This window comes from Mercenaria mercenaria, chromosome 4 (assembly GCF_021730395.1).
Source record: "Mercenaria mercenaria strain notata chromosome 4, MADL_Memer_1, whole genome shotgun sequence".
Lineage (NCBI taxonomy): Eukaryota > Metazoa > Mollusca > Bivalvia > Venerida > Veneridae > Mercenaria > Mercenaria mercenaria.
In genome coordinates, this window is record NC_069364.1 from 54,856,211 (window position 1) to 54,883,209 (window position 26,999).

Consider the following 26,999-nt stretch of genomic DNA (forward strand, 5'->3'; position numbering starts at 1 on the left):
GCAAGTGATTCTGCCTTTGCGACCAGTGCAGACCAAGATCAGCCTGCACATCCGTGCAGTCTGATCATGGTCTGCACTGTTAGCTATCCAGTCAGTAAATTTTCAGTGAAAACCCCTTCGAATGATAAATGGTATTGCCCAAATTGAATGATGGACCAGTCCATTTTAGATATTTAGCAGGCTAAGGGTTAAAAACAAGTCTTTGTTCATAATTCTTTGGCTTTTCTTTCATGCTACAGAAACCATGATTACAGAAAAAGGCCCCTTGGCAGTCATGACTTTTTTGCCAAATATATAAATGGGCATGCACCTGATATTTTGAATCCTGTCACCAAATATTAATACAGTATGACATTAGTTTACAAAACTCAACAACTGAAAGATCAGCTGAAAATTCAAATAACCCCAGCTTGCTAAAAAAAATGTTTAATCAGAAACCACTTGAAACATGCACCCATTAACTGTAAACAAGAGCTACTTGTTGCCTGACAGGTGACAATGAAGAATTACCCCAGCAGTTTTATGACAGTAAATTCATGTTACCACAATGTTAACAGCAAATGCCACCAAGAAATTAATGTTTAATGTAAATTAATAATCCATTCAACTCCAAATAAAAAACCACTTTGGTAACTAAGTATCGTGTAACTATTCACGATTAAACTTGCTGTGAGTTTGTACTTTTTTTGGTAATTAGAAATATTTTCTACTTAAAATTATTTCAAGTTTGATACCTGAAACATTTTGTCATTAATCTTATAATGCCGTGTTGACAGTTAGGAGGCAAGTTAATGCTGAAAACAATGAAGCGTATTCAGCGGAGTCCCCAAAAAAATGAAAGACCAAAAAAAAAAATCTGGAATAAATTCTTACAACACAGGCTCTCAATTTCTCCCCTGGTATAGTATCAACGTCACAGTATCATAATTATGCATCAACGTTTTTTTTTTGTATTTCATTATAATATAGGTTTGTGTATGCAAAAGGATGTATGCTATGAAGCATGTTTTGTGCCTGACACTGCAACAATAGATGGTAGATAGTAAAATATATAATTTGTCAAAGAGCAAAAGACAACTACATTACTAACAAGGATCAACTCCAAGTCACCAAGACTGATGTCAACATCATATCCTTTCCGCAGCCTTAACGTACTAAAATGTATTGGCGTCTGATGGCCCTTTCACCCTTCCATAGAAACAACATTTATTACAGGAAACTTATTTTGAAAATATTTTTGAAATGTCTAGGTCTGCAGCTCTCAAATACGGTTATATCTTACATCTGAGGCATATACTGACACCCTCAGACAACATCAAAACTGACATTTTGAGCGATTTGATGAAGTTCCAAAATTATCAATGTACCCTTGGTCCGTTACGGACCCCTGTGGGATTTGTGTTTATCCAGAGCTCAAATACTTTTTCATAGATTAAAAGCTGACATGCTGTTCTAAAGCCAAGGTAATTTCAATTCTTAATAAAGTGCTGAAAATTGGCTCCCCAACAGCAAAAAAAAAAAAAAAAAAAAAAAAACAAGAGGGCCAAGATGGCCCTAGGTCGCTCACCTAAGAAACACTCCATAACAGTGTAAAACATGTTTGACCTAGTGATTTCATGGAAACAAATATTCTGACCAATTTTCATTAAGATTCGACCAAAAAATTGGTCTCTTGCAATAAAAAAACCATTTTCTTAGATATGACCTAGTTTTTGACCCTAGATGACCCATGTTCAAACTCGACCTAGATTTTATCAAGGCAATCATTCTGACCAAAATTCATGAAGATCAACTGAAAAATACAGCCTCTATCACATACAGAAGTTTTTTCTTTGATTTGACCAAGTGACTAGTTTTTGACCTCAGATGACCCATATTCAAATTCGACCTAGATTTCATTAAGGCAATCAACCTGACCAAATTTCATAAATATCAACTGAAAAAAACAGTCTCTATCGCATACACAAGATTTTTCTTTAATTTGACCTAGTGACCTAGCTTTTGACCTCAGATAATCCATATTCAAAACCGACCTAGTTTTCATCAAGGCAATCACTCTGACCAAATTTCATGAAGATCAATTGAAAAAATACATCCTCTATTGCATACACAATGTTTTTCTTCGATTTGACCTAGTGACCTAGTTTTTGACCCCAGATGACCCATTTTCGAAATCAGCCTAGATTTTAACAAGGTAATCATTCTGGCTAAATTTCATGAAGATCAGTTGAAAAATACAGCCTCTATTGCATACACAAGGTTTTTCTTTGATTTGACCTAGTGACCTAGTTTTTGAACCCAGATGACCCATTTTCGAACTTGGTCTAAATTTCATCAAGGCAATCATTCTGACCAAAATTCATGAAGATCAATTGAAAAATACAGCCTCTATCGCATACACAAGGTTTTTACGTGATATGACCTAGTGACCTAGTTTTTGACCCAGATGACCCATTTTCGAACTCGGCCTAAATTTCATCAAGGCAATCATTCTGACCAAAATTCATGAAGATCAATTGAAAAATACCGCCTCTATCGCATACACAAGGTTTTTCTTTGATTTGACCTAGTGACCTAGTTTTTGACCAGAGATGACCCATTTTCGAACTCGGCCTAGATTTCATCAAGGCAATCATTCTGACCAAAATTCATGAAGATCAATTGAAAAATACAGCCTCTATCGCATACACAAGGTTTTTCTTTGATTTGACCTAGTGACCTAGTTTTTGACCCCAGATGACCCATTTTCGAACTCAGCCTAGATTTCATCAAGGCAATCATTCTGACCAAAATTCATGAAGATCAATTGAAAAATACAGCCTCTATCGCATACACAAGGTTTTTCTTTGATTTGACCTAGTGACCTAGTTTTTGACCAGAGATGACCCATTTTCGAACTCGGCCTAGATTTCATCAAGGTTATCATTCTGACCAATATTCATGAAGAAGAATTGAAAAATACAGCCTCTATTGCATACACAAGGTTTTTCTTTGATTTGACCTAGTGACCTAGTTTTTGACCCGAGATGACCCATTTTCGAACTCGGCTTAGATTTCATCAAGGTTATCATTCTGACCAATATTCATGAAGATTAATTGAAAAATACCACCTCTATCGCATACACAAGGTTTTTCTTTGATTTGACCTAGTGACCTAGTTTTTGACCCGAGATGACCCATTTTCGAACTCGGCCTAGATTTCATCAAGGTTTTCATTCTGACCAATATTCATGAAGAAGAATTGAAAAATACAGCCTCTATTGCATACACAAGGTTTTTCTTTGATTTGACCTAGTGACCTAGTTTTTGACCCGAGATGACCCATTTTCGAACTCGGCTTAGATTTCATCAAGGTTATCATTCTGACCAACATTTATGAAGATTAATTGAAAAATACCACCTCTATCGCATACACAAGGTTTTTCTTTGATTTGACCTAGTGACCTAGTTTTTGACCCGACATGACCCATTTTCGAACTCGGCCTAGATTTCATCAAAGTTATCATTCTGACCAATATTCATGAAGATTAAATGAAAAATACAGCCTCTATCGCATACACAAGGTTTTTCTTTGATTTGACCTAGTGACCTAGTTTTTGACCCGAGATGACCCATTTTCGAACTCGGCCTAGATTTCATCAAGGTTATCATTCTGACCAATATTCATGAAGATTAATTGAAAAATACAGCCTCTATCGCATACACAAGCTAAATGTTGACAGACGACGGACGACAGACGACAGACGACAGACGACGGACGACGGACGCCGGACATCGAGCGATCAGAAAAACTCACCTGAGCATTGCTCAGGTGAGCTAAAAATTAATTATGTCCACGCGTATACATTTAGACGGGGTCACCCCTGCGCATGACCGCTGACTATCTACGAATCAAAATGCGGCTTTCGTTTTCAAGTTTAGCATTTCTACTTTCATTTTATTTACTTCCGGAAATAGCTGAAGGTCGAGTGACGTCATTTTCTGTGTTGTCAAAAACATACATATACCTGGCGAAGTTGCATAAATATGTGCTGGCCGTCCTAAGGTTATGAGAAGATGCATGACAACAATGTATGACGACGATGCATGACGACCAACTATAAACACAGAGTAATCACAACAGCTCACACTGAGCATATACATGTATACATAAAAGGAAAAGTTGCCATGCTCCCTGTCGGCCATGCTTTTGATGAATTGAAATAATCTGAACAATCTTAATGGGTCACCAAAGGAACATTTGTGTAAAATAATTTCATAACTGAAAATGAATATACATATAGGTAAAAGTGACCACATCCTCTGGCGGCCATGCTTTTTTGAGGAATCAGAATAATTTGAACAATCTTGGTGAGTTTCACACAAGGACCATTTGTGTGAAATTATGATATAACTGTGCCTGTTGTTTCTGTTAAAAGTTTCCACTCTATACATATTGGGAAAAGTGACCATGCCCCCTAGCAGCACTATATACATAGAGAAAAGTGACCATGCATCCTGGCAGCATGTCTTTTGATGAATCAAAATCATTTGAACAAACATCAGAGAGTATCACAGAAGGACCATTTGCACAAAATTATTTCAAAATAGGACTAGCAGCTTAGCAGATTTCATTTGAAAAATGTTTTTAGCTCTAGCTACTCCTATGTGCAACGAAGCGGTACCATTTGAATAATTTTAAAAGAAGATCTCCCAGGAAGATCCAAGCCAATTCTTCATCAGGTTCATGGTTTCAGAGTTGATCTCATATGAAGAAAAGTGTTGACAGATGGACAGACAATGGACGAACTACAGTTAGTGGGTGACCAGAACAGCTCACCCCAAGCACAAAAAGTACTTTGCACTCAGGTGAGCTTAAAATGCATGATTTTAAATAAAGAGAACCTAGATCCTTAAAAAAGCTCATGATCTGAGGAGCTGAGAACCAAGGTTCTTGTAAATACCTGGCTTCTTAGTTGAGACCATAGATAATAGGTTTTGGTAATTGCTGTGCAAACGGCTTGTCATAGATGCCTGCAATACGAGAGTTGAACACAATACTGTGGTTAAAGTTATTTAATGAATTACTTAAAAAGTATTGCATTCAACCAGCTATTCTTGTAGTTATGATAAAAAATTTGAAATTTTCAGAGCTGGAGTCTGGGTCCCATAAAAAAGAAAAGATGACGCAAGTGTTGTATTGTGTATATTAATTTATGAGACTTCCACACCATATGTAGAACTTAAACGGTCTGTCATACCACGTTAATATGAAACTTAGGGATGAAAACAGCCTACTTGAATAAGAGTAATATTGAAACATTACCCATAATGCCTCAGATTCTCTGATTTTATCTCCGGCATTATGGGATTAGCCATTATTACTTTATTAATATTAATGGTAAATCGCTACCATAAATTTTCTCTGCATTGACAGTTAACAGGCTTCTCGCCTAACATTACCAAAATCTTTTATTCCAATTCAACTAATTTCTTTAATATCTCATTATTTTCCAAAAAAACTTGCAGATTAATCTTAACAGCACAGGAAAATTAATTACACAAGTGAGCCGTGCCATGAGAAAATCAACATAGTGGGTTTGCGACCAGCATGGATCCAGACCAGCCTGCGCATCCGCGCAGTCTGGTCAGGATCCATGCTGTTCGCTAATAGTTTCTCCAATTCCAGTAGGCTTTAAAAGCGAACAGCATGGAGTCTGACCAGACTGCGCGGATGCGCAGGCTGGTCTGGATCCATGCTGGTCGCAAACCCACTATGTTGGTTTTCTCATGGCGCAGCTCAAGTTATTAAAATCGTTAAAAGATTATTTCAATCCTTACATTTGATTTCCTATTTTTTTCCATTTTTATAATAGCATATTAAATGAAGGCAAGCTTCATGATGTATAACAAATGAGCCACACCATAAGAAAACCAACATAGTGCAATTGTGACCAGTATGGATCCAGACCAGCCTGCGCATCTGCGCAGTCTGGTCAGGTTCCATACTGTTTGCTTTCAAACCTTATTGCAATTAGAGAAACCGTTATATATACTTCTGAAAAAGTGCCTGCCTCCATACTGCTTTAATTTAAATGGGAGTGGTAACTGCATGATAATTAATATAATATCTGCATAAATGTTTGGCAAAATCCATCTGTGAACGTCAAAGTTACAGACCTGACATGAAATTGGGATGCACATTCAATGAAGGGAGATAATTCAAAAAGTAAGACAAACAGATTACAGTCCAAGTATAAGTGCACTTCCTCTAAATGCCCTCTATTATTTTGTGTAATTTGCATACCTTACCTACAGTAGTTTTAGAGTTACGCCCTTTACAAAAACATTTAAAAAATGGAGATACCTAAAAAAGGAAGAAGGCTAGAGTTATAGTTCTTGCACATGACACATCATCATGTCATGCTGATCACTCAGGAGCCATGTAGAAATTTCCATGCGGTATGTTTTTTTGACATTCTTCGCAGGTAAATGTAGATAAAGCACTTGGCATTCTGTACAATTCAGGAAAGCTGACACTGCACACACAGACTACAACATTGAACAGATTAAATTATCAATTGTCATTGCACTACCTTAATAAGGAATAATCAGGATTCAGATTTTACTCTTATTTATTCTACTGATACCTTATAATATCATACCTGTATTTCCAAAGTTTGAATTCCAAAACTGCACAAGTACCATAAAAACAATATAATTAATTAGGACAGCTTACTGCCTCAAAGTTTCTTCCTAGGATATATATATAACAAAACTGTCAGGTATTCAGACACATAACTTCGGCTACATCTTTCAACATATCTCGTTTCGTGATCAGCTAGTCGACAGTTTTTGTGGTGAAGATGAAGAAAATACCAAAAACCATTTCAAACAAATGGGGAAATAGCTGTCCGTTGGCAGTGATAAATTTGACAAAAACTAAAAATTTATCAAAACGAGTTCAGACTTTTAGTGATTCCGCTCCTGTGAAATATCTGCCGAGTGATAGTTTTCGTGTGGAACAAAAACCAGGCCCCGCATTTCAGAGATTTCTAGAGATTTTCCTTCAAGAGCAGTCGCCGATAAGTGTCAAAGTCAGCACAAACATCGGCAATGAAATCTTCGCAGAAGAATTATTTTGACACTGATGGGAGGAGATGGAAAAATGCGATAAATGCATGAAAAATGTGATGACTATCTACTATTCCCTCATCTGGCAGTATATTCCACCGTGTCAAAAAATTAAGACTGGATGTTTCTGTTACAAAATACATTACTCAGAATGGTTCTGGTTGGTATTAAGTTAAAGAGGGTGTTTTATTTTGTTTTGTGGGAGATATTTCAAGTGTGTAATGTATATATTATTGCACTGAAGATGGGTATGTGCTTTAATAAGTTCATTTTTAGATCTGTGTAGAATTCTAACCAGTATTCATGGTCAATAATCATCGAAATTGCCAGATAAGTGGGTTTTTCTTTCTCCAAAACTAAACTCAGAATGGGTTGACTAGATTCTCGCCCACAGAACAATCGGTTTTATCACTCTTTGACAGCCAGATGAAATGAGCCGTGCCTTGGGAAAACCAACATAGTGGGTTTGCGACCAGCGACCAGCGCAGTCTGGTCAGGATCCATGCTGTTCGCTAACGGTTACTATAATTGCAATAGTCTTTGAAAGCGAACAGCATGGATCCTGACCAGACTGCGCGGATGCGCAGGCTGGTCTGCATCCATGCTGGTCGCAAACCCACTATGTTGGTTTTCTCATGGCGTGGCTCAAATTGATGTTCCATAACTGTTCCTGCATGCCAAATGAGTAGATTACCCTCCTCCAAAGAAATTTTGTTTCTTCCAAGTCTTACAGATTGAATATACTACTGTGAACTTACTTATGTTTGTGGGGGACTAAATTTAATGGATTTCGTTTTTTGCGTCAATCTACAGAATTAAATCTCAATGAACTGAGTACTGTGAAATCATTTAATTTCGTGGGCATGAAATTTCGTAGTTCTGGTCAAAACAGCAATTTTGTGGGGATGTGAATTCGTGGATTTCAACTTTTGAACATAAAGTGAATGGGAATGTTACTTGTTCGTTGGGATTAAATTTAGTGGATTGACTCAACCACAAAATCCACGAAAAGTAGTCCCCCACGATTTAATGATTTCACAGTATTCCTTTTATTTCATCTTTATTCTTTGAAATTCATGCATTTATGCCTGCATGTGGTATCAGTTTTGACTAAAATTATGCCAACAAAATTACATGATTTCACAGTATTACTTAAATCTTTCTTCAGCAGGTAGACTAGCCACTAGACTGATAATAACTATATTTCTATATTTTTCCCTTTTTTGACAAATTCAATTTCATAGAGACAAAAGCCAGTCTATTTTAGAGATTTTCACACAGGACTGATGTTGAAATTATTATGATATTGGACATAGGATATGGACTGGCTCAGTTCACTACATTCAATAAAATGTAAAAAGATATATCATAGTCTAGGAGCTAGTCTATTCACAGGTAATGATATTAAAATGAGAGACCTGCAGGTATAAGCTAGGAAAAAAAGAATTCAACACATAATGACAGAAAAAAGTAATGACACAACATGGAGAGATCAGCAGGTTACAAGACAGGAAAAGAGAGTTAAGCACATAATGACGGGAAGAAGAGGACAGGAATAAGAGATATCAGCATGTAATCACTGGAAGAAGAGAGATCAGCATGTGATGACTAGAAAAAGAAAGATCAGCATGTAATCACAGGAAAAAGAGAGATCAGCAAGAAATGACTGGAAAAAGAGAGATTAGCCAGGAAAAGGGAGATCAGCAGATAAAGACAGGAAAAAGAGAGATCACTAGTCAGCAGGTAATGACAGGAAAAGAGATCAGCAGGTAATGACAGGAAAAGAGAGATCAGCAGGTAATGACTGGAAAAAGAGAGATCAGCAGGTAATGACAGGAAAGAGGGATCAGCAGGTAATGACAGGAAAAGAGAGATTAGCAGGTAATGACTGGAAAAAGAGAGATTAGCAAACAATCACTGGGAAAAGAGAGATTAGCAGGTAATGACAGGAAAAAGAGAGATCAGCAGGTAATGACTGGAAAAAGAGAGATCAGCAGGTAATGACAGGAAAAGAGGGATCAGCAGGTAATGACAGGAAAAGAGAGATTAGCAGGTAATGACTGGAAAAACAGAGATTAGCAAACAATCACAGGAAAAGAGAGATCAGCAGGTAATGACAGGAAAAGTGGGAGATCAGCAAGTAATGACAGGAAAAGAGAGTGCAGTAGGTAATGACAGGAAAAGGAGAGATTAGCAGGCAATGACTGGAAAAAGAGAGATCAGCAGGTAATGACTGGAAAAAGGGAGATCAGCAGGTAATGAAAGGGAAAGAGAGATCAGCAGGTTATGACTGGAAAAAGAGAGATCAGCAGAAAATGACAGGAAAAGAGAGATCAGCAGGTAATGACTGGAAAAAGGGAGATCAGCAGGTAAGACAGAAAAAGAGAGATCAATAGGTAATGACAGGAAAAAGAAAGATCAGCAGGTACTGACAGGAAACAAGAGGGCCATTAAGGCCCTGTATCGCTCACCTGACTTACTGACCTAAAGATCATCAAGATTAACATTCTGACCAAGTTTCATTAAGATAAGGTCATAAATGTGGCCTCTAGAGTGTAAACTACTTTTTCCTTTAATTTGACCTAGTGACGTAGTTTTTGACCCCCACATGACCCAGATTCCAAACTGACCTAAAGATCATCAAGATAACAGTCTGACTAAGTTTCATGGATATTCAGTCATAAATGTGGCTTCTAGATTGTTAACAAGCTTTACTTTTGATTTGACCTGGTGACCTAGTTTTTGATCCCACCTGACCCAGATTGGAACTTAACCTAAAGATCATTAAGATTAACATTTTGACCAAGTTTCATAAAGATACGGTCATAAATGTGGTCTCTAGATTGTTCACTAGCTTTTCCTTTGATTTGACCTGGTGACCTAGTTTTTGATCCACATGACCCAGATTCCAATTTGGCCTAAAGATCATCAAGATTAACATTCTGACCAAGTTTCAGGAAGATACAGTAATAAATTTGACCTCTAGATTGTTAACAAGCTTTACCTTTGATTTGACCTGGTGACCTAGTTTTTGACCCCACATGACCCAGATTGAAACATAAGCTGAAGATCTTCAATATTAACACTTTGACCAAGTTTCATTATAACATGCTCATAAATGTGGCCTCTATAGTGTTAACTAGCTTTTCCTTTGATTTGACCTGGTGACCTAGTTTTTAACCCTACATGACCCAGATTCAAATCTGACCTAAAGATCATCAAGGTTAACATTCTGACCAAGTTTCATTTAGATATAGTCATAAATGTGGCCTATAGAGTGTTAACAAGCTTTACCTTTGATTTGACCTGGTGACCTAGTTTCTAACTCCACTTGATCTATATTCGAACTTGACCTAAAGATCATCAAGATTAACATACTGACCAAGTTTCATTAAGATATGGCTATGAATGTGGCCTCTAGTGTGTTAAGTTGCTTTCTTTTGATTTGACCTGGTGACCTAGTTTTTGACCCCATGTGACCCAGATTAAAACTTGGCCTAAAGATCATCAAGATTAACATTCTGACCATGTTTCATTAAGATATGGTCATAAATGTGGCCTCTAGAGAGTTAACTAGCTTTTCCTTTGATTTGACCTGATGACCTAGTTTTTGACCCAACATGACCCAGATTTGAATCTGACCTAAAGATCATCAAGATTAACATTCTGACTGAGTTTGATGAAGATTCGGTCACAAATGTGGCGTCTAGAGTGTTAACAAGCTTTTCCTTTGATTTGACCTGGTGACCTAGTTTTTGACCCCACATGACCCAGATTCGAATCTGACCTAGAGATCATCAAGATTAACATTCTGACCAAGTTTCATGAAGATACAGTGATAAATGTGGCCTCTAGAGTGTTAACAAGCTTTTCCTTAGATTTGACCTAGTGACCTAGTTTTTGAACCCAGGTGACCCAATATCGAACTTGTCCAAGACTTTATTGAGAGTAACATTCTGACCAAGTTTCATTAAGATTGGACCAAAATTGTGACCTCTAGTGTTAACAAGCTTTTACTTTGATTTGACCTGGTGACCTAGTTTTTGACCCAAGATGACCCAATATCGAACTCGCCCAAGATTTTATTGAGGGTAACATTCTGACCAAGTTTCATTAAGGTTGGGCCAAAATTGTGACCTCTTGAGTGTTAACAGTCAAATTGTTGACGACGACGACGGACGGACGACGGACACAGGGCGATCACAAAAGCTCACCTTGAGCACTTCGTGCTCAGGTGAGCTAAAAAGGGAAATCAGTAGACGTGATGATACAACCATTATGTGATTGAAATTAAACTGCTTGGTGGCAGACTGGAATCAAACCTGATTGATGATATACACACCTACTCATGCATTTTTTTTACTTCCAGCATTGGTCTTTCCTTGAAAGCAGACTTGATGACATTTAAAATACACTAAAAGCTTTCAAAGAACCTATTCAAAAGTAATAGCATTCAATTTCATTTTTTTTTATTTAAGTTAGTCAGAGTTGTTTCCCTTTGGTGTAAAATTTCATGATGGAAAGTCGATATCTGCAATCAAAAATCAAGCGAGGGATTTAATATTACACCTGGGTAATCTGACATATCAAAAGGAGGTAAAGAATTAAATACTGGACATAAATACTTTATTTTTTTCACTGTATTGTTATTTTTGGCAGTCCATTAATTACCCGGCAAGTAACTGTACCCACACGTCAACATTTTAATTAATGGTCCGATATACATTTAATAGTGAACTATTATTTCATTAATCATTTTCTCCCATTGGCTTCAAAAAATCCATGAATAACTGATGACTTTGGAATCCAGTATCAAATATCTTCATATTAATGAGATTTGTGAATTAAACATAACACCACTGAGAAATTTTTTTTAAATATTTAAAATGTACTTCAATATTTACAATTATTTAATTTTACTTAGACATAGGCAATGCTATTTTGTTAGTTAATTTTCAGTTGTGACCTCTAAAATGCGCCCACATCCTTAGCAACTGAATCGAAACTATGACCTCTATCTCAAATAGCGGATCTTACAGCCCTTGCCCTGCTTTATTTTTATAATGAACTTGTCCATCTTCCAATCTGGACAGTACCATTAACGGTTAAAAGGGGTGCTCACCAAAAAGATACTAACTGAATGTCGAACAGTACAAATAATGATCAGACTGCACGCATGTGCAGGCTGATCTTGATCTTTACTGGTCACAGGCACAATCAATCGTGTTCAGCATGGTAAGGGCTAGACTTTACACATGGACAAGCCAAAAGCTTTTAAAGCATTTTGTGAAACTGTCCTCAAATTTTGTTTTGCATTGTTTTCAATGATAGCGTTTCCATTATTGTAGGTTACACTTTTAGAAAATATTATAAATATGATGAAGAATTTTCGTCTACTTCTCTACTCAGACTCTCTCTTTCTCTTGGTAAACTATGTGCCAAAAATTTCTCCAATTTCTGATGGAACGAAAAACCTAAGCTGTTAATCATATCAATTAGTGCCAGTTCCGTCTGGTACTCTGTGTGCTACAAAAATAATTGACAGGAAGTACCATCACAATTCCCAACTACCCATTTACATATCCAGTTAAAAACAACAGGTGCGCATAGATAATTGTAAAATTAATTCTCCCGATAGAAATGCAGAGGCACACACTCTCTCCTGACGATATTTCTTCATTTATCAATCACCGACTAACAAGCCCATGAAAAGAAATTACCATTTTTTCTTACAGTTCAAAGTGAAAGTGACGAAAAATCATCTTTTTTGGAGTCAATGTTTTCACCTGTAATTAGAAAACAGTTGTTTCATTTATTGTTTCAACAAGGAATTCATCAATTTCAATCAATGAAGCACATATAACTAATCTAAAGTGGAATTTGGAAAATTACACTTTTTCGGACATGAAGCATTGGAATTGTAAAGCTATTAGCTTGCTGGGATACATAGCTTAGAAGTTCTAAAATCTTTAGTGTCTATAACAGTAGTAACTGTATGCATTCATGGGAATTTTGTTAGCTGCAACACTGAACCCAGCTGTGACAATTGTAAAAAAAATCTATTTTGAAACGAGTGCACTATAAAACAAGGGATAACAACAAATTTATAATATACTGATTATCTTAATAACAAAGGGCCATAACTCTGCAAATAATAACCCCTTCCAGAATAGTTTTGTTTCTGTATATCTGCACAAATAAGGCAATCACCTAAGGCAATTCTAATGAATTAATTAGTAATAAAAGTCAATTACATACAAAATTTTGGGGCTATTGTACAGACATATGACGGCTATGCTAACTGTACCGCACATCTTGATGTGGGCACACAAAAATATTGAAGAGATGACATTAAAAATTCAAGATGCTAGTATCACTGAAAAAAGTACCATCAACGGTAAACAAACTCTTATTTTGTTTCACCTTGAAGTAATTTGTTCTCCAAGTCTTATTTGCCAAGCATGTTCTCTCCTGTTTTTCGGCCTAAAAAGATAGGCGCTCATTTATTTTCCTTATCTTAAGCAAAACAGAGCAACCCATCATTTCAAGCCCAATTTTTCATTTTAACTGTCCAATGAAATGAAACTTAATTTATTGATAAATTTGTCAAAAATGACTCCTCCAAGGTGATAAATGGTGAGTGAATTATTGTCAGGGCTAAATAGGGACCGCAAAGTCAGGAAACTGGGATTAAAATCCCCGGCATTGTCTTGTTGTTGAGATAAGAATGTGATTAGTCGGGGAGGGAAGTGATGGAACATGAACTTGCTGGTATTTTTACATCAAAGACTGTCGTCATAAATATCACGTTTTTAAAAATGATTCCGACAGAAATATTAACTGGGATACAGACCTTTGTATCCCAGCCTTAAAAATTATGATTTCCTAAACGAATTTAAGAGTAAAGTTTAAGAATCTAAAATGTTTCAATTCTTTTTTTGTCAATTCACATATTTCACACAACATTTCTTTGTCAGGAGCCTGTCAAGAGCTTGGAAACACACTCGCAATTTAATCAAAATTTCTGAATAAATTTTACACTATCGATCTTTCCAAGAAATCTTATTCTGCAGGATTTGAACAGGATTTCTGGTTTATAATTAAACGAGGCCTTGCAGAGTGCGGATATTTTATTAACAAATTTATCACCAATTTTGACAAGAGGTTATAAAATCAGTAATCTAGGGGACTTGCAATATTTTCAAATAGATGAAAAGATTATGGAGAAAGTAAAATGACTGATCAATAAAATTTCATTTACTTGAATTTGGACAGCCTTGTGATATTGCAGACTTTTCCATAAAAGTTTACTTTAATGCACTTAGTGTAATAGCGCTAAATTTTAGCTTACATACATTATGCAGTCATGATGGCCATTTCTGAATCATCAACAATGCACACTGATTAAAAACTGCTTCATCATGCCAGGACATATGCAAATGAGCTAATTTTATCACTCCAAATAATAACATTAATTTCTGACATCAACAGGTTTTAAAATTTTTGACAAAATAAAACTATATTAGATTAATTTTTACACCAAGCCCTACATGCAATATGAATCATAAACTGATTGCAATAGATTTTCATAATTTATTGCGCATTAGCAAGAGCTGTCGGATGGACATTCTAAAAACATTTACAAAGCTTTTATTATCAGACAAACTATATAAGCAACTGTGAGAAATGTAAATTTTTATGAAGAAATCTAAGAATCGTTGTAACTTAAAGTAAGAATTGTGAAAAAAAATATATTATTATTTTTTTTGTTGGAAGAAGGTTAACTAAGCAGTGTAGAAATGTGTGTTGGGAGAGTGTGTATGATAGGGATACTGAAAATCCATATGAGATAAAAGAAATTGTGAGAAATGTTAGAAAATACTAAATAACTACAATTGTTTTTTGGTGTGGTAGGGGAGTAGGATGTGGGAAAAGATTTGTTGGGTTTAACGTCGCAATGACTCAATTATAGGTCATATAGCGACTTTCCAGCTTTGTGGTAGAGGAAGACCCAAGGTGCCTCAGTGCATTATTTCATCATGGGCGGGCTCCCGGGCAGAACCACTGACCTTATGTAAGCCAGTTGGATGGCTCCCTCACATGAAGAATTCAATGCCCCGATTGAGGCTCCAACCCTCAGTGCTGAGGGGCAAGTGATTTGAAGTCAGGGAATAGAAGTGTGGGTAGGAGTTATAAATGGGGTAAGAGGATTACTGATAGTAAGAAATACACTATGAGATATAAGTGAAAACCAATGCTACTACAAAATCTGACCTCAATGACCCTGACCCTTGAAGTACCTGACTCTAAACCAAAAGATGTCTGCCCCTTGCTAAGATCAATCATTACATGTTTTTTGGTGATCATAGGGACAATAGTTAAGAAGAAACAATGTACAGCGAAATTGAGAAACTTGGCATCTATAATAATCTAAGCTAAGCGATCAGAATGTGGTACCGTAACAGAGCGAACCAGATCTTAAGAGTTGGGACAACAAAATTTATCAGTCTTCTGCAAACTTTGTTTTAACAGCATTTATTGTATTTTTGGTCAATAGTTGCACTCGTTCTGCAGGAAGAGTAGCTACAGCAAGTTCTACTCGCCTGGAGTCGATTTCTACTCATATTTACGAGGGGACATGTGGATTTGTGGAGACTCCTGCCATATCTGTTTGAAAATTGTGAAGTCTTCAACAGCCATCCATTTACAAGTTAATTACCTGCACGAACATCTTTAGAAAGGGGGAATTACTCAATTCAAAATTCAAACTTGTATTAAGCGCTTAGTAAAGCAAAAATCTGATTTACCACCTTTCTCATTTATAAAGAAGAAGATAAGAAAACGACATTTTTTGAGCTATTTAGTAATGTTTCCCCTTGTTTATTTTCTTACTACCATTAATCAAGTATATCAAGCAATTTCTGTCCCACTTTTCAAAAAATTTAAAATTTATGCTTATAAATGCAGTTCAAGTTTAAGATCCTTTCAAAATTAACATGGTCAATATTGTATTTTTGTAATCATGATTGGATCCTTTCTATCTAATGACAGGTAAAATGCAATTTTCTCATCAATCAATCATTCCATACAAAAATACCTTAATCTCTGGCTTCTACCTTGGTATTGAGCAAATATGAACCACTGAAATTTTATCAAAATCTTAAACAAAACTTTTCATATCTCCCCATGGTGAAAACTGCAGTGTTTGTTCGAATTTGACATTTTCAATTGCTGTTTATACATTGCTAAGTCGGGAAACGTGTTTGCCGCTGACACGTTCAAAACATATCTCGCCACACTTGAGGAATATTTACCATTAAATTCCACGCCAATTTTCAGTTGCTGATAAACTTTCCCATCGAAATGATCAATTTTGGAAAACATTAAGCTTACATCAAAGTTCACGTAATCGTGTTTGGCCTATTTTTGTCATTCTTCGCTCTTGTAAGGAATTAAGTAATCAATCCCCTATCTCAACATGCCAACTTAGTCTCGACTTTGAAAAAATAACACGATTTTCTCATAAACTCACTCCATATGGGGTTAGAAAAGGGATTTACGTTAAAAATCCCTTCCTGCTAAAACCTCTGGGACGAATGACCTTTATCAATATTTCACTACCCCAAGATCCGCCAAAGAATTAATTTTATACAACAAAGTGATAAACTGCAAGTGTAAAATGTGCTAACGAAAAAATAAATTGTTCAAACGTGGTCTAGCTAACCTCTACATATAAATCCACTGTAATTTTTTTTATAATTCTGGTGAGACTATGTTTTTTTCTTTTTCTTTTTTTTTTTTGAGCCGATTTTGCATTTTGTGTCAATGTACAAATTTAATCACAGTAAACAAATAAATTTCCCAGATATTTTGCCTTTGTATTTTGCATACCCACCACTCTGTCGCAAAAAAAAAAAAAAGCAATTTTGATAAAAACTTCACAGTAATGTATTGCAGGACTGCACAAAGTAACATTGGGTTCAATAGCGACAGATTTAAATCAAATGGCTCCCCTTCTTATCCCCACTATCAAGGGTACACAAAACCTATCACTGGCAAACATTCAAGTACTGAAAATGCTGCATAAAACAAATAACAACAGGACAATACCAGTATGTCTCAAGCTCTTTCTTATTCACACCGCTGAATAATGTAAAGAAGCTGTCCACTACCTGCAGGGAAAAAGTTCAGACTTGGAATCAAGTCTACAAACACTATCACTAGAAACAACTGAAATGCTGCTGAACCAGACAAAATACTCCCTGCACAGAAATATGAGCCAAGCCATGAGAAAACCAACATAGTGCATTTGACAGATTGCGCACGCCATTTCATGTCAGATCCATGCGTTCGTTCTCAAGCCTATGTATTAAGAACTATTAGAACGCATGGATCTGACCATGCGGTGCGCGGGTGTCTGGATCCATGCTGGTTGCAAGCATATGTTGTTTCATGTTGGCTTATATATGGGATGCATGCACTTATGAGCAGCACATACTGTAGATACTCTCAGCTATGTAATTAAAACTATTACGACAGCATGGATCCTGACCAGACTGCGCGGATGCAAGTTGGATCATCTGTGAATGCTTGTTGTTTTCTCATGGTGTGGCTATATAATGTGGATGCCATGCCAACTATACTGAGCAGCCACATGACTGTGAGATATTGATTTGTCAATATAACACCAATATATTGTCTGTGCAATTATGTAATTATTTGAGCTGTGCCATGAGAAAACCAACATAGTGGGTTTGCGACCAGCATGGATCTAGACCAGCCTGCGCATCCGCGCAGTCTGGTCAGGATCCATGCTGTTCGCTAATAGTTTCTCCAATTCCAATAGGCTTTAAAAGCGAACAGCATGGAGCCTGACCAGACTGCGCGGATGCGCAGGCTGGTCTGGATCCATGCTGGTCGCAAACCCACTATGTTGGTTTTCTCATGGTGCGGCTCATTTGATTATATCGCACATCATATTTTACAGATGAAGTGAATTACCGTAATAACTTTCCCATATATATTTAACAATTTTTTTTTTTTAAAGCTGGAAAGGCTAGGGGCCATCTGTAAAACAAACTGCTTCATCACAATCTACGAGTTGTATTTTGCAGTTTAGAAATTAATGTAACATGTTACAACAGTGGTAATGTCAGCAGTTAACATTAGTCACTAAACAAACAAACTAAACAGTCACACTGTAGTATTATATGCCCACCATAGCAACTGACTTTCGAAAAGATGTTCTCCTTAACCCTACTCATGCTGAACACAATTGATTCTGCCTTCGCGACCAGTGCAGATCATGATCAGCCTGCACATCTGATCATCAGATCTGCACTGTTCGCCATTCAGTCAGTACCTTTTTTGGTATGCACCCCTTTTAACAGTTAATGGTACTGTCCAAATTGAAAGATGGACAAGTTCATTATAGAAATTTAGCAGGGTAAGGGTTAAGCAGAAAAGTCTTCAACTGTCTCCATTCTGACTAATTCAAGGGCTGTAACTCTGCAGACTTATCCAAACTGGCTGGTAATCACATCCAGTCTAGATTCTACAGAGATACACAGTCTATGTGAGTATGACTGAGATCAAAGAAAAGCACCAGTTATTGACAGGACAACGTCAATGTTCATCATTTTAATGAAATCAAAAGGCCATAACTCCATACTGATATGATCTGGCTTGTTATCTACCCTGGCCTAGGTATTTTTTATAGAGATACAAATTTTGTATCAATTTAGATTAGTTACAAGAAAAATACTGAAATAACTGAGTGTACAGTGTGAATTTTTGCAATTTTGAGTGATTTGAGGGCAGTAACTCTCGAGCTACAGGGACAATTAAACCAGCTGGTTATCAATCTGGATAAGATCTCAACTCCTTTTTTGTGATGCTGCTGCTCAAAGGTGATCCCACAACAATTTCATAGATGCATAAACAGTAATTAAACAACCATTGATAATATTTATGCATTTCTACCAGCAGCAACACATTTTTTTTTTAAATCAAACTTCATACAGATTTTGTGAATTTAAATGGAGTTACAACCTAACTTCAGCTGGTGTATCAAGTTATAGTCAGTGGATCTCAAATCACACAGGTGTGACATTTTTTATAAATATTGTCAAGGGGTCATTTTTCATCCACATTTCACAGCACAATAGATCAAAAGGCAGGAGAGATTTTTTACCTGTCCCCCCTATTTCATACAGTTATCCATAATTCACTATAAACCTCTCTTTGAAATAACCACCCCTTTTGTTCACCCTGTGAGGAAGAATTCATTAACTTCTTATCATCAAGATGAAAATCTTTCAACAAATTTCTAAAATCTTTAAATTCAAATCTTTGCCAACAATTTCATATCAAAATGAATGCAGTGTAATACAAATGGTAAGTATAATGACTTAAACTTTAATTAATCATTCTTTTTTATCCATTTTGTTTCGGGTTATTTATGCAGATTTAGCTAAAGCAGCACGGACAAACCCTGACGGGAACATTTATCAACTAACTAACACAAAAGGTGGGTGTAGCCATGGTGACTAGAGACTTCAACAAGTATTCAACATCTGCTAACATTTTATCTGTCTGACCTACTCATGTGACTAAAATTCTGTAAAAATAAAATATTTCTTGTATGTCAAAAATTAACTGCACTTCCTCTTTAAATATAACAATTTCAGTCCATTCTGCACACTTAATGAGAAAATCTTGTTCTCTAATAATAAATATGGAAATTGTCCATCAAACAGCTCAACTATACTTGAACAAGGGACATAAATTCGCAAGACTTATGTAATTTGAGTTATTTCATTACAATTTAAAACAAACTTAATGTAAATGATAAAATCTTGCATACAAAATTTCAACCAAATTTTCTTAGTCGAAAAAGGGCCATAATCTGAATTCAATTCAACCAAGTGTTCATTTGATTGTTTCTGTAGGCTTGACAACTAGGAAATGCAATAGTTACTTTATAAGCAACCTTTACCCTTATGCTGGACACGATCTGCCTTTGCGACCAGTGTAGATCATGATCAGCCTGCACATATGTGCACTGACACAATTATAAGTCATATAGCAACTTTCCAGCCTTTATGGTGGAGGAAGAACCCAGGTGCCCCTCATGCATTATTTCATCACGAGCGGGCACCTGGGTATTCACCAACCTTCCGTAAGCCAGCTGGATGGCTTCCTTACATGAAGAATTCAACGTCCCGAGTGAGGCTCGAACCCACATTGATTAGAGGCAATGAAGTCAGCGGCCTTAACTACTCGGCCAGGGAGGCCCCATACAAATTGAAGAGGCAGTGTTAGTAGGTTACAAATCTAGAGGAAAAGCTGGTATTTAACGTGGCAATTAATCTTGAAGGCAAAATAGAAAACCGATAAACAAAATTCCATTTGGTCGTAATAATATATTCCAACAACAAGAAAATTTGTAAAAATATTTAATATTTTCTTATCTTTTTAAACAAATTAATAAACAAACTTTAATTTAATTACTGTCCTGGAGACTTTATTTTGGTAAATATTAAATTCTTCTGATAGAACACAATTCAATAAGTCATTTTACAATAATAAATCATCTGAAATCAAGTAATATTACTATTTACTCTGTGGGACTAGAGATAAATAATAGCTTTTCAATTCAGAGCCTATTCAAACATCCTCCAACCATTTTATGGGTGGGGTATTCAATGCGACTACATGACCAATAAACGTTTTTCATTCCTTTGTTGTTTATCTTGTTAAATAAACTGAACAGGGAAAACATTTTGACTTTTACACTCATTACGATAATTTAAACGATTTTCATTTCCAAAAGGAATTTGATAAAAGCAAATTCCTGTTCAGCTGCGTCAAATTTGACAATGTTGGTATGAAGATGATGCGTTTCATTTTCAAACGCCACGTATGATGTACTGGAATTCTTCCATTAAAAATGGAAGTGTTTTGCTTTATTTGTTTGTCCCACAATTTTTTTTCTTCAATGGTGTTGTATTAATTGTCAACTGACAATCATAGAAAATGCCTTTTTTCCATATTTCACATACTTGTTATTCACTTTTAAATTATGTTTAAGTATTAAAAGTTCAACTTAACGGACAAACACTGCTAATGGGTTCTTTCATTAAGGGTGACATAACTACTCAAATATAATCATAGTACTTAAAATGCAAGTTTTGTGCAATGGAACCACCATGTATTTTATGTCGTAAATCAGATTCAAGCCTCTAGAGCTGAGAGCTTTGAGAACCACCTAAGTTGTTTGAAAATTTCTATGTACATAGTACACGTTATACCACTTACCATATTAAACTTGCTTGCAAAGTATCACATAAAATACACTTACTTGTTGGTACAACAGTACCAAACATACTTACTGTATCATACTGCGGTAATGACTGTACAAAACTGACTACTGTGTCATACGAGGGTAATGTCAGTACAATAAAAGGTTACATACTGACAAAGGCAATAGTTTTAAACAATTTATTTAATTATTTCATTTGAGGAAAATGCCTCTATGAAACTTACAGTGCCATGTGAGGGCAAGGGCTGTATAGAACTTACAGTGTCATGTTAGGGCAATGGCTGTACAGAACTTACTTACAGTGCCATGTGAGGGCAATGGCTGTACAGAACTTACAGTGTCATGTTTGGACAATGGCTGTATAGAACTTATTTACAGTGCCATGTGAGGGGCAATGGTTGCACAGAACTTACTTACAGTGTCATGTGAGGGGCAATGGCTGTACAGAACTTACTTACAATGTCATGTGAGGGCAATGGCTGTACAGAACTTACTTACAGTGTCATGTGAGGGGCAATGGCTGTACAGAACTTACAGTGCCATGTGAGGGCAATGGCTGTACAGAACTTACTTACAGTGTCATGTGAGGGCAATGGCTGTACAGAACTTACAGTGTCATGTTTGGGCAATGACTGTATAGAACTTATTTACAGTGCCATGTGAGGGGCAATGGCCATGCAGAACTTACTTACAGTGTCATGTGAGGGGCAATGGCTGTACAGAACTTGCTTACAGTGCCATGTGAGGGCAATGGCTGTACAGAACTTACTTACAGTGCCATGTGAGGGGCAATGGCTGTATAGAACTTACTTACAGTGCCATGTGACGGCAATGGCTGTACAGAACTTACTTACAGTGCCATGTGCGGGCAAAGGCTGTACAGAACTTACTTAGTGTCATGTGAGGGGCAATGGCTGTACAGAACTTACTTACAGTGCCATGTGAGGGCAATGGCTGTACAGAACTTACTTACAGTGACATGTGAGGGGCAATGGCTGTACAGAACCTACTTACAGTGCCATGTGAGGGCAATGACTGTACAAAACTTACAGTGCCATGTGAGGGCAAGGGCTGTACAAAACTTACTTACAGTGCCATGTGAGGGCAATGGCTGTACAGAACTTACAGTGTCATGTGAGGAGCAATGGCTGTACAGAACTTACTTACAGTGCCATGTGAGGGCAATGACTGTACATAACTTATTTACAGTGTCATGTGAGGGCAATGGCTGTATAGAACTTATTTACAGTGCCATGTGAGGGGCAATGGCTGTACAGAACTTACTTATAGTGCCATGTGAGGGCAATGGCTGTAAATAACTTTCTTACAGCGCCATGTGAGGGTAACGGCTGTATAGATCTTACTTACAGTGTCATGTGAGGGCAACGGCTGTATAGAACTTACTTACAGTGCCATGTGAGGGCAAGGGATGTACAGAACTTACTTACAGTGCCATGTGAGGGCAAGGGCTGTACAGAACTTACTTACAGCATCATCAATGGCTGTATAGAACTTACTAGGTCAACAGTTGTTTAGAACTTACTTACAGTGTCATGTATATAACTTAATTACTTTGTAATTTGAAAACAATGGCCATCTAAAATTGACTAGTGTCATACCACAGCTGTGGTTGTATATAACTTACTTATTGTGACATATGAGGGCAATGACTGTATAAAACTTACTTGTGTCATATGAGGACAGCGGATGTATACAACTTTCTTATTGTGGCATACGAGGACAATGGCTGCACTTAGTGTATGAGAGAAATGATGTAGTTTCCTTTTCTGCCATGTTAGCAAAGACATGCAAGGCTCTTTGAGGTCTGATTAAAAAGGTTTGAGGGGTTTTCTTCCTTGTTTCATAACCATTTTATAATTTTATTCCACCTGTAATTTTATTCAACTTACTTGAAGTAGTAAAGGTAAACTGCTGCAGCAACACTGAACACCAAAACCTGAAAATATATATACAAACAGTGTGTTAACACTGAACACCAAAACCTGAAAATATATATACAAACAGTGTGTTAACACTGAACACCAATACCTGGAAATATATATAACAGTGTGTTAACACTGAGCACCAATACCTGGAAATATATATAACAGTGTGTTAACATTGAACACCAATATTATACTATCGCTATTTTCTTGATGTTTGATCTTAAATTGTATATGACATCACATTGTTCTAACATCAAAATGCTATGACTTCAGAGCTGGAGGTCGACACACGGTACGTGATAGGAAACTGAAACTGAAACTGAAACTGGTTTATTTGCTTAAACGCCTATTTCTACATTTAAAACATATTCAATGGCGTTTTACAATACAAGTTGAAATAAAATATTAAATATAAAATATTTTAAATAAGATTAATTAAAACGAATCAAAATAGCAATTATTAATTTAAAGTCAATGATAATACTATATTTTAAAATATTACTAACATACAATTATCACAGACAAACATTAAATTTCTATCACTGTCACCAGCATCATTGTTTAAAACTCAGTCAAAACTTAGAATAATGAAAAGTAGTCTCTGAAGAAATGCGTTTTCAACCTTTTCCTAAAGCAGTCAATTGAAGAACTTTGTCTGATGTTCAACGGCAAATTGTTCCACAACTTTGGCCCTATAGTACTAAAGCTTCTATCACTAAAAGTTTTTCGCTTGTTGAAAGGGACGATGTAACAGTCAACTGATGACTCCGAGGATCTGAGGGAGCGCTGGGGGATTTTCGGTGTTAAGAGTTCAATCAAATATGCAGGCGCATTTCCAACATGGCAATTGAACATGTACGTCAAGATCTTAAAGTTTATTCTGGCTTTGATCGGCAGCCAGTGCAAATCGTAGAGTGCCTGCTTAGAACTGTCTCTTCTTCTACGATTCAGAACTAACTTCGCACACATATTTTGAATGCGTTGCAGTTTTGCGATGTCACAATCAGAAATACCGTATAAAATAACATTACAGTAGTCTAAATGCGAAATAACCAGCGATAGCACTAAGGTTTCAGTTGCATCCTGAGTCAAATATTTGCGAATGTTTTTGATTCGGAAAAATTCAACATTGCCGTTCTACACTTTATTTTTATATGCTCTTTGAAAGTAAAAGTTTCGTCCAAATAGGCCCCCAAATATCTGATGTTACTCTGTCTCTTGATTTTATCACCACAAATATCTATCTCGTGAATGTTTAACTTATTCAACTGAGGGGCACTTCCAAAGGCAATATGTTCAGTTTTTGAGGAATTCATTTTTAGTTTGTTACTGTTCATCCACTCATTTGAATCTGTAGCAAACTCCTCTAGTTCACCAATGGATTTAGCCTCGATGGATGGTTCGGGCTTAAAACGTGTGCTTGCGGTGTGGTCGTCGGCAAAGCCAAAGACGGAAATGGACGGGGGAACAATGTCAAAAATCGTTCCTGCGTACGTGAGATAGAGCCACGGCCCTAAACAGCTTCCCTGGGGGACACTACACATAAGCTCACGTGCTGATGACACTGTTTGATTCACACTCACGCGGCAGCTCCATGGCCTCAGATATGAGTTCAACCAGTCCAGTGCAACACCAGAGACACCATACTGACATTTCAAAACGTCCAAAAGAATATCGTGATCTACCGTATCAAAAGCTGCACTAAGGTCTAATGCTATCAATGCAGTCACTTCTTGATGTTCCATAGCGTCCAAGATGTCATTGATAAGTCTCAATAAAGCCGATTCGCACGAATGATGTTGCCTGTATGCGGACTGATTTTTTGGAAGGAGATTATGTTCATTTACATGTTTATTAAGTAAATACAGTGCTGCTTTCTCTATCAATTTGGACAAGAATGATAAGTTGCTCACTGGCCTATAGTTTGAGAATATAAGTTCGAGACCAGCTTTCTTTAACAGAGGTCTAACTATTGCCTGTTTCCACTGCACTGGGAAGACTCCTTGAGTCAATGAAAGATTCACTAGTCTAGTTATAATTGGGAGGAGCTCGTTTAAATATGACTTCAACACTTTTGTTGGAATAACATCAATTTCACACGACTTTGTTTGTAGGAGTATTATAATAATTTATTTGTAATCAAAATTATGATATTAATGTTCATTATTCTTATAACCATTAGCAGTAACACTTTATCATTTTATACAGCATCTTATTATCATTTCATTTTATACAGCATCTTAAAAGTGGAATGTTGTTTTATTTGTTTGTAATGCAAACAGGTGGTTACTTGGTTTAGAGGCATACGCTAGAATTCCCTGTATATCGAGATGGGCGAAATTTTTCCCAATAATAGAATTTCTTTAAACTTTGGATATTGAAGGACAATCATCTAAGAAACAAAAATATGCAATAAAAGTCATAGGTCATCAGTACTGAAAGAGAGTTATCTGCCCTTCAAAATGGCATTTTTTGGGGGAAAATGATGTTTTCAAGAACAGATAACTCTTTTTCAATGCCGGTGACCTATGATTTTTATAGCATATTTTTGTTTCTTACATGATTGTTTTTCAAGAAATTCTATTAGTGGGAAAAATTTTGCCCTGAATTCTAGCGTATGCCTTTAATTGTATACAATAAACAAAAACATCCACCATTGTTTAAAGCTCTATGTTCAAGCAGCATGCTGCACTACTGTCTTCACATCTGAAGAAAATGCACCAATATGAATCAGTCATTTAAGTTTATACCAATAAAAATCAAAACAAATTAATGAACTGCTCCGAATTCAACACAGCGCTCCACAAATAAAACGAACAATGTGACTTTTTGCGTAATAAATGTAGGTAAAACTGCAATCCCTGTCATGACCATTAGACTACTTCTCGGTAACTTTTATCATAAATACTTTATGCCATTATTTTTTTCCACAGATCTGGGCACAATTTAACAATCTAGCTGTGGGTGGTTTTCCATCGCCGCTTCTTTTTTATTGTCTGACAAATTTAGCTTGTGTCAAAACTCAACTGTAAACCAGTCATAGAAATTAACGAATGATTCGGATTTCAAGGAAGACTGACTCTAACATATGTAACATCCATGTTGTATTAATTATCTTCATATTTTTGTACAAACACAAGCTTTTTTTTCCGTGTCAGTGTCATTTGTAAGCTTATGCTGTTTGTACTTTACATGCAGCCTATACAAAGAAAATGAAAAAACAGTTGATAATTAACCGTTTTCTAAACAAACCCTTGCATGTTTACATTTACAAATATAATGAGTTCACTTTTTTGTTTCTGGTTTCATCATAAAGACATTTATTGGTAACTCGAGCAAAAACTCCTGATTCTCTAGGCCAGCACAGCGGCGCTACATTCTGTCACTTTGAATTTAAAATTAGTAGTTTTGTTACACGAACTTGACTGAAAACCTGATCACTGGACATGAAACTAGAACATCCGCTTAATTATATCACTGTCAAAATTCAAAAAACCTTCAGTAAGCATGATCACAAAACCTACAAAACCCTACACTTCCACACATACAAAATCCATTATTTCATTGCATACAAAACCCATGAGGGGCAAGCGATTTGAAGTCAGCGACCTTAACCA

At 36.4% G+C, this 26,999-nt stretch overlaps 1 protein-coding gene across 3 annotated transcripts in view; it reads right to left on the reverse strand.

The window, feature by feature from the left end:
• LOC123551774 (transmembrane protein 135-like) overlaps positions 1-26,999 on the reverse strand; it is a 146,677-nt gene that overhangs the window by 22,235 nt on the left and 97,443 nt on the right. For all 3 annotated transcript variants that reach the window (XM_045340968.2, XM_045340966.2, XM_045340967.2), the window contains one exon: positions 23,347-23,393. In XM_045340968.2, the coding sequence (XP_045196903.2) occupies positions 23,347-23,393 (47 nt within the window). The remainder of the gene's footprint in view (positions 1-23,346; positions 23,394-26,999) is intronic.